Here is a 9,618-nt window from a genome sequence, read left to right on the forward strand (position 1 = left end):
GTCCGCCCTCTCGCGGCGCCCCGGCCCTTTCCCAGCTCCGGCACACACCTCTGTACTCGAAGGCCAGGCACAAGCAAGAGCAAACAGTTGCTTGCAGCGTCCCAGGCCTTCCTCAGTCCTAAACCGACCCCGGTCCCGGACCCGGGCGACTTTGAACCGCGTGAAAGACGACAGGTCTTAGTTTCTTTGCGTCTGATTCTCCCCGGGAGGTGGAGGATTTAAGCTTCTTATCCGGGTGGCGGGTGGGAGCCTGCAGAGGGGCAGGAACCACTCTGCAGCGAACGTGGCTGGGCCCACGGCCGCGGCCGAGATCTGGCTGAGACTCGTCGGGGGGAGGGTTGGAGGGGAAAGGGGACAGACTTTTTGACCCCGCCGGCCCGGCCCGGCCCTGCTCTCTGCCCACCCGGCTAAACGGCCCAGCTGTACAGGTAGGACCTAGTGCCGCCAAAGGCAGCCAGCTGGGCCCGAGGCGCGAGCCCCCGGCCTTTGCTTCCTTCTCTCGCAGTCGTCACCCTCTGCTTCTCCCTGCCCCGGTGAAGATCTGCGGAAGGGGCTCCCAGCCACGTTATGCTGGGAAAGCGAAGCAGAGATGGTCGAGCTTGGCGGGTGGACCACGTGCCGTCGGCTCCCTTGGCCTTACTGCGCGGGGAGCGGAACCCAAGGGCTTAGGAGGCGCAGCTTCCGCGAAGGGCGGGGCCCCTTCCTCCTTCCTCAGTCACCTGGAGTACCCGCGCACCTCACCGTCTTGACTGTCCCGACTCCCTCCATCTAAGGAGCCTGTCCTCCCCGCTACCTGGGCCAGTCCAGGCTCGCGCTATTCTCCCTGGTCCAAGAGAGTTTGGCCCGGGACGCCCCAGGAGCCGCCATGTGGCTGCCCTCGGGGCTCCCTTGCCTCGAGTCCCGCCCCCCGCAGCCTTCCCGATGCTGAAGTAAGGTCTGGTTCCCCGGAAAGCGCAGCAGTCTTCTGCAACGAGTAAAGACAGGGCCTATTTGGGAGAAAAGGTTGGAAATGGCTGCAGCAGCCAGGCACGTCACCTGGCTGTGTACTGGTCAGCAACCCAGAGACAGCAGCTTTTTCTTATTTATTTATTTGTTTGTTGTTTATTTTCCAAATCAAAGACCCAGCATGGCTCTGATGCTTCTTTTCTAAACCTCGGGGAAATGACTGACAGACATCTGGGTACACTAGAACTTCACCTTCTAAACTTGTTAGGTGTCTTGGAATACCGCCACTGAGATGGAGAGAGGCTAGGAGCTCACCGAGCTGCCACCTTTCCTTCTTCTTGGCCTCGGGCAGTCAGCTCTATGAACCAAAACTCTCTGGCTGAGGGAGGTGTGCGGGATTCCAATCTCTCCTGCGGGCGCTCCGTGGGGGGCGCCTTCGGGAGGATTCAGCGTTCCCTTCCCACGACAGGAGGCGCTGTGATCGCGGGCATTCCTCGGGCCGCGGACCCGGGAACCCCCAAGCTGGATCAAGGCTCTAAAGCTGGCAGAGGCCACTCTTCACCACCGATCTTGGGCTTTGAAGAAGCCCTAGAGAAACTTCGCTTTGGCCATCCCCTATGAAAAGTGGGCGCTTGTTCCCCCTTAAGCTGATTTTTTGTATTTAAGATGAGGCCTAGTAGGTTTGAGATGTGGGCTGAAAGGAAGAATATTTGATTTTCTAATTGACCCCCTTTACGGTTACAGTGTTTTGTTTGGTTTGTTTTTCCCTTAAAGCACCGGCTTTTTGTGCACCATAAAAGCTATTACTAAGTTGTTATTACCCATAGAAAATACCCTAGTCATGCTCGATGTGGTTGAAGAGCCAAGAGGGCGTTGGAGAATCACTGCGGGGAGGAACAAGGAAGCTCATTAGCACTGAAAGTCCCCCCATCCCCCCATCAGGCTGAGGAGCCTAAGCATCCGTGTACTTTACAAATGAGACTAAGGTCCTGCTGCTGGTGGGAACTTTGCACAAAAGAATTAGTTTCTGACTGTAGCTCTGAGAAATATGTGCAGACCCACACATGTGCAGATACATTTACACAAACTGATAGGACTGACTTGCAGTCACAGGGACAGGCTGCAGTTGGGGAGGGCTCCTGCTCTACTGAGTTCCAGGTGGATTTAATTTCACTCATTTCTTTTCTTACAATATGACGTTTCTCCCCCCCTCCTTTTTTTGTTTAAAAAAAAAGGAATTGAATCCAACGCTTTTATCTTTTTTATTTCCTTAACTGCACATCTTCACCCTCTCGTGCTCCCCTGCTGATTTAAGAGATTTGTTTGGTTCAAGGATTTAACGTGATTCTCTTGCCAGATTTCAAGGAAGAAAGATTTAAAAGAACAAAGCTGGGGGGGGGGAAGGTATCTGTTTGGAAGACAAGTTAAAACACATTTCTTAAAATGAGATTAATAACAGTTTAAAACTTTGCCAAACAAGAATATTTTGCGGATTCTTAGTCCTTTTAGAAAGACTTTATTGCTACTTAAAGAAACCTAGTGGTTCTCGGAAAGTACAACACATACATGGTCACACACACACACACTCAGAAACTCACACAGGCACCAAGGTGCAACCTCTCACCAACTCAGTGCTTATCACCCAGTCACTTTAGTTGGGCCTCCCCAGGACTTGTGGGCAATCCACTACCCAGAGCCTCATAGGAGCCAAGAGGCTTTGCTTGGGGGAGCACTTCCCACCGATGTCCAGGACTGACTAGAAACCAAGCGAACACCGGGGGTCCCAGCCTGGCCACTCCAGATCAGAGATGGGACCAAGCACCGCTGTCACCACCGCTGGCTTCGGCCTGGCACCTCTCTAGCCGAGCAGATGCATTCCCGTGCCCAGGCTCTCCCAGTGCGTATTTAGGGAGATGTCCCCTCCCCCTGACCTTTCCCTATCAGAAACCAGACTGTCGCCTCCAGCTCAGTCCCCGAGGCTGCGGAAGGGGGGCGGGAGGAGGAGCTGGGCAGAGGGAGGACGGCCCGACTCGGGTCCGCCTGCCCTATCACACAGACATCTGTTCTCAGTTTCTTCCTCTTTATGATCGCTACAGATGACAAGGGGGAGTAGAGAGGACGGAGGCGGAAAAAAAAAGTTATGTCATAAAGATATAAAACGGTGCTGTGACTCACCTGCTGTTAGCCGCAGGTACGGGTTTCGTGGCAGTGTCTCCACTCTGCTAGCCAGGAGCCCGGATCGGCCTAACGTCACTCAGCTCGGCTCAGATGGCCGAGTTTCTAGTGACGGGGCAAAAGTGGGGCTTTTTCCTTTATCATGCCTGAAGACCGGGGCGGGGGCGGGGGAGTGGGAGTGGTGGAGGGAGTCTGTATTTTCCAGTCTCCCGCGGTTGAACTTTAGGTCAGGAATCAGAAGGGCGGGGGCTGGAAGCTGGCAGAAGAGTAGGAGGCAGGAGGGGCGCGGGACGGGGCCGCCGCAAGGGCCTCCGGAGGGTCGTGGGTCCCCCTGGGGAGACCCTGGGGTCATGTAGCCGCACTTCCCCGCGAGCCCGGCCTCCAACGCCACCGCCCCTATCCCTTCTCCGGCTGCGACGTTCTCATCCAGAACCCTCGCTAGACGGCCCGGCCCCGCCTATTTTTCTTTTTTCCTCTTCCAAAGGGGGTCACACACACACCCCCACACCCACCACCCATTTCCTTCTCCCCCCCCAGCCTGTCGGCTTAAACCAATTACGCCGCTTGGCAAACAAAGTGAGGGTCGGGTTTGGGGGAGGGGGCTCGGCGGGAGGGGGCGCAGGGGGCGCGCGCCGCGGCGGCGTGGCTGGGCGGGAGGCGCGGCGGCTGGACTGGCGGGCGGCCGCCTCGCAGGTGCACCTCGGGCTTTGTAGGTGCGAGCGTCTTTGTGCGGCGGACAAATGGGGAGAGGACGAGGAGGTGGGCACTCGAGCGACGTAAGATCCACATCAGCTCAACTGCACTCATCTCGCAGAGGCCGCCCGCTCACTTCCCGCGGAGGCGCTCCCGGGCGCCGCGCTCCGCGGCCGCCGCCTGCCCCCTCCCGCCCTGTTGCCGCCGCCGCCGCCGCGCACGCCGCGCCCCGCAGCGCCTGGCTTCCTCCTCGCTAGGGTGGCTTTGGGCCGGCGCGGGCGCTCAGTTTACTGCAGCTACTCCGCTCCCCGCCCCCCGCCCCGCGCGGCTGCCAGTCGCTTCGCACAGGGCTGGATGGTTGCATCGAGCAGGGTGGCTCCAGAATGTTAGGGGCTGTGAAGATGGAAGGGCACGAGAGCAGCGACTGGAACAGCTACTACGCCGACACACAGGAGGTGAGAGGCGGGCAGCAGGCGGGGGGGTTCCTGGAGCCCGTACTGGGGGAGGCCGGGCGAGGCGGGCCCTCGGCAGGGCGGGGGTGCTGGCGGACTGGGGGCGCCTCCTCTGTGCCACCGGTGCCTACCCACCGGGTTTAGCCCAGGCCGGCCCTGGGCCGGGCCTGGGAGCCGGATCCGCAGCCCCGCCGGGGAACTGGATCCCAGCGATCGGCGCTCAGAGAGGGCGAGACGGTTTTAGGAAACTCTGGCTTTGAAAACACGCGCTCTGAGACGCACTTGCCTCTTCCCTGCCGAGAGCGGGAGCCAGAGCCCGGACCCGGGTCCCGAGCGCGGGTTGGCGGGCGGGCGCCGGCACGAGTTTGAGGCAACTTTGAAAAAGCCAGAATTCGCCCGCAGGGCGACCTCTTCCTTCCGCAGTTGGATTCTCAGATGTCTTCTGATGAAAGCGCGCAGCCGCTAAGTTGAGCGTCTTAATAATGAAATGATTCCGAAATTTTTGTAAAACTTCAAAAGCCGTTTGGGCAGAAGTGTGCTCCTTCCTCTCTAGAACCGCTGGGTGGCGCTAGTGCGAGCTGACTTTTCCTCCAGCACTCCGGGCGGGCGGAGAACCTGTTTCTCTTCATTGTCCCCTTGGTGGCACGTTCATGTGGTTTATTTTACAATGTGCACAAAGGGATTGCGAGGAAAACCAGGTACAGGCAGGACCACCACCTACTAAAAGTATTTGTCTGGAAATAGCTGGCGATTACCCTTCAATAGTTTACCATTATTGAAAACGTTTACTGAAACTGCCTTGCATAATCTTGGGAAGAGGAAAAGAAAAGTAAAAAATACTTTAAGACATGCACAGAAAAATATAAAATCAGGAAATATTTTCGTGGTAATTAATTTATTTAGATTTGTATATGTATATGTTCACAAACTTACCTCGAGTTTATTTACATACTACAGCAGAACGTGTGCCTAGTTAAATCTGTTTGTTCACCTTTTATGTTTTCAAATAAAGTCATATTTTCTGATGAAAATAAATTTAAGGATATCATTATTTTTATTAAATAAGAGAAATAGTTTTTATATTTCTGTACTCTATATTTTTAACATATCTAGTGCATTCTCGGATTGCTATTGATAAGGGTTTTCTCCTACTGATGATTTAAGAAAGAGCTCAGAACTCTTCCTCAGGTTTAATTCAAATACAGTCATCTCCAGTCACTAGTCAATTAAATTCTCTATGAAAAGAGCTTCTTTACAGGTTAAAACTGGGAATTAGGAAGTAGAATAGCATTAAGAGAAAATAAGCGGACTTTGATTTTGGAATTGTAAAGTATTTGAAACTATTCGTATATAGTTTGAAAAGCCAGGTTTTGAGATTATCAGCAGCAAAATATCAGAATGTGGAAAAATATGATTATTTCTACAAATTGTGTCACCAAAATTTTCAAGCCTTTAGGGGCCTGAAAATAGGTAATGAAACTAGTGCAAGTTTATGAATGGCTGTAAAGTCATGTTAAAGTTAAATGTATGTAGTGCCTTGATATTATTATGCACCCTTCCCTACCCCTTCTCCTATTATAGATCTATTTTTAATTCTTTTTCAAAAGTTAACTTCTGAGTTTTTTTTTCCCTTTTAAAATTACAATCGCTACAAGTAGATGGAAAACACCGCTTCTAAATATAATAAACAACAAAAAGTCACCATTTGGTGAAAACTGCTAAGACGGTAAAGCCAGCTGTTTGGAAATGTTTGGTCATATGGCCATGGATGATTTGCTCTATCAGGGAGAGTTTAATTAACGGCCACCCCGCGCAGCCCAGGCCAGGCCGCTACGTGGTCAAGCCGGGCCTGGCAGGCTTAGGTGAGATGTGTGCCGAGCTGGCGCTGTGGCCCTACTGGGGGCGGGGGCGGGGCTGCACCGCCATACACACCACCGTACTCTTAAGGTGGAGTGAATAAGCAAAGGATCCGAGATTAATTCTGTTTTCGGAGTTTTAACTCCTTTTAACCAAAAGGGCGCTTTGCCGAGGCTGGTCTGGGGTGGAAACTGGGATACCGCGTGGCATGGATAGAGGCGACGTAGGGGCCCTAGAAGCCAGCCCCCGAGCCTGGCGTGTAAGGCGATTACACATCTTCCTGGGGACATATTTTCTGTGAGCTCTTGTCTTTCATGCCTGCGGAGATAGGATTTTTCCCCTGCCGTGCAAGACAACTCTTTGCGGGTTCTGGGGAGGGCGCCCGAAGGTTTGCCCCTGGTGGGGAGTCCTATGCTTTGCAGAAATGCTCTTCTCTTGTTTTCGGATTTGCCCCGGCCGGTAGGCTGCCTGCGCCCACTACTAACTCCGCCCTTCGGGGCCTCTTCACGCTGTCTCCGCTCCAGGCCTACAACTCGGTCCCGGTCAGCAACATGAACTCGGGCCTGGGCACCATGAATTCCATGAACACGTACATGACCATGAACACCATGACCACGAGCGGCAACATGACCCCGGCTTCGTTCAACATGTCCTACGCAAACCCGGGCCTTGGCGCCGGCCTGAGCCCCGGGGCGGTTGCTGGCATGCCGGGCGGCTCTGCGGGCGCCATGAATACCATGACGGCGGGCGTGACGGCCATGGGGACGACGCTGAGCCCGGGCGGCATGGGGGCCATGGGCACGCAGCCCGCTGCCTCCATGAACGGCCTGGGCCCCTACGCCGCTGCCATGAACCCGTGCATGAGCCCCATGGCGTACGCGCCGTCCAATTTGGGCCGCAGCCGGGCTGCTGGCGGCGGAGACGCCAAAACTTTCAAGCGCAGCTACCCACACGCCAAGCCGCCCTACTCGTACATTTCCCTCATCACCATGGCTATCCAGCAGGCGCCCAGCAAGATGCTCACACTGAGCGAGATCTATCAGTGGATCATGGACCTCTTCCCCTATTACCGGCAGAACCAGCAGCGCTGGCAGAACTCCATCCGCCACTCGCTCTCCTTCAACGACTGCTTCGTCAAAGTGGCCCGCTCCCCGGACAAGCCGGGCAAGGGTTCCTACTGGACGCTGCACCCAGACTCCGGCAACATGTTCGAGAACGGCTGTTACTTGCGCCGCCAGAAGCGCTTCAAGTGCGAGAAGCAGCCAGGCACCGGGGGCGGGAGCGGCGGCGGCGCCAAGGGCGGCCCTGAGAGCCGTAAGGACCCCTCGAGCGCTGCCAACCCCAGCGCCGACTCGCCCCTTCGTCGGGGCGTGCACAGTAAGGCCGGCCAGCTAGAGGGCGCGCCGGCCCCCGGGCCCGCTGCCAGCCCCCAGACTCTGGACCACAGCGGGGCGGCGGCGACAGGGGGCGCCTCGGAGTTGAAGACTCCGGCCTCCTCGGCTGCACCTCCGATCAGCTCCGGGCCTGGGGCGCTGGTATCTGTGCCCCCCTCCCACCCGGCGCATGGCCTGGCACCCCACGAGTCCCAGCTGCACCTGAAAGGGGACCCTCACTACTCCTTCAACCACCCTTTCTCTATCAACAACCTCATGTCCTCCTCGGAGCAGCAGCACAAGCTGGACTTCAAGTCATACGAGCAGGCACTACAGTACTCGCCCTATGGCACCGCATTGCCCGCCAGCCTACCCCTCGGCAGCGCCTCGGTGGCCACGAGGAGCCCCATTGAGCCCTCAGCCCTGGAGCCGGCCTACTACCAAGGTGTGTATTCCAGACCCGTTCTAAACACTTCTTAGCTCCCTGGGACTGGGGGTTTGTCTGGCATGGCCTTGCTGGTAGCAGGAGAGAGAGAGAAAGAGAGAAATCAACAGCAAACAAAACCACACATACCAAGCCGACAGAAGCATAGTAAAATCCCAACTATTTTTATTTTATTTTTTTGTGCACAATCTTACCCCCAGTACAAAAGACTGTTACTTTGTTACTGTTCCGAACGCTTTGTGTATATTATTACAAAAAAAAACCCCAAACCAACAAAAATTTTTTCTGCAAAGTTTAATGATCCACAAATGTATGTATATAAAATCCTCCTACTTCCCTGTCCCTCTCCCTTTCTTTCCTCTTCCACCTGCAGACGTGTTCTAGTCTGCGCAGGATTTATTTAAAAAAAAGAAAGATGGTCAAGCTTGTAAAATATTTGTTTGTGCTTTTTTTTCCCTCCTCACCTAACCCCCATCCCCACATACACACACACAGGAGTTTACAGGTCTGTGGCAATACTCTTAACCATAAGAACTGAAAGGGTGGAAAACAAGTAGACACTAGGGCTGTTAAAAGTATTGAAGGACAAGGCTGCCATTATGCAGCAAATCATAAACAGATTATAAACATCAGAGCCACTTGTTTTTCAGCTTACATTTCAGATACATTCAGATAGCAGATGTCTTAAAATGAAATACATATATATCATATATGAACTTATTTATGCACATGCTCAGCTATGTACATCTTCCATATATTTACATAACATACAGAGGTGATAGGTAGGAGATATACACGCTCTTCAAAGAGTTGCCTGACCAAGAAGTTACAAAGACACCCTCCTCCCCTCCTCTCCACCCATATATAGCCCTGGGAATCAATTCCTCAAGAATTGCCCTCCTGAATAACTCTGTTCCTTGCTTTGCAGAGGGCCATGGTCTTATCATTCTGAGGTCACATAACATGTAAAATTAGCTTCGATGTATCCATACCATTTAAAGGATATTTTCTCCAGAAAAAAAATACGGAATATTACAATGTTAGAGGAGAGATAAGTTATAGGGAGATGTATTTCAAAATTTGGTCCAAGATTCTAAAATCCAGTTGATTGTGGTCATTTTAATTATTGCCATCGTGTGCTTGTTTCATTCAGTGTTAATGCACTTTTCACAGTTGGACATGGTGTTAGTATAGCCAGACGGGTTTCATTATTATTCCTCTACGCTTTCTCAATGTTAATTTATTGCATGGTTTATTCTTTTTTTCTTTACAGCTGAAATTGCTTTAAATGACAGTTAAAATTACAAATTAAAATGTTAATTTTTATCAATGTGATTGTAATTAAAATATTTTGATTTAAATAATGAAAATGATAAATTTTAAGCCGTGGAATATGTTCTTGATCATTTGCAGTTAAGGACTTTAAATAAACCAAATGTTAACAAAATGAGGAGTTCTGTTATTTTCCTTAATTAAATCCAAAATGGATATTCTAAATATGATATTTTTCAAAGTCCGGGCACTGAATATAAATGACAAAAAGGAAAATAATCTTAAAATTTTGTTTTGTTTATGTTTATTATATGAACATCTAGCTAGTAAAAAGCAATTAAGGAGATTCAATAAAAGTTGATAAATAAAAAGGTAGATAAACTGATTTAATATCCTTGAATTGAGA

General features: G+C 52.2%; 1 protein-coding gene across 1 annotated transcript; it reads left to right on the plus strand.

The window, feature by feature from the left end:
• Positions 1-4,196: 4,196 nt before the first annotated feature.
• On the plus strand, positions 4,197-7,975 carry FOXA1 (forkhead box A1). Its single transcript, XM_060098151.1, has 2 exons — positions 4,197-4,268; positions 6,647-7,975. Exons 1-2 carry the CDS (start codon positions 4,197-4,199, stop codon positions 7,973-7,975), a joined length of 1,401 nt encoding a protein of 466 aa, XP_059954134.1.
• The last annotated feature ends 1,643 nt before the right edge of the window (positions 7,976-9,618 follow it).

This window comes from Mesoplodon densirostris, chromosome 4, assembly GCF_025265405.1.
Source record: "Mesoplodon densirostris isolate mMesDen1 chromosome 4, mMesDen1 primary haplotype, whole genome shotgun sequence".
NCBI classification, from domain to species: domain Eukaryota; kingdom Metazoa; phylum Chordata; class Mammalia; order Artiodactyla; family Ziphiidae; genus Mesoplodon; species Mesoplodon densirostris.

Bases quoted from the DNA above. Each gene is read 5' to 3' on its own strand.
- FOXA1 (XM_060098151.1), top strand. From the start codon at position 4,197: ATGTTAGGGGCTGTGAAGATGGAAGGGCACGAGAGCAGCGACTGGAAC. The intron at 4,269-6,646 runs GTGAGAGGCGGG...TCTCCGCTCCAG, and splicing joins ACTACGCCGACACACAGGAG to GCCTACAACTCGGTCCCGGT.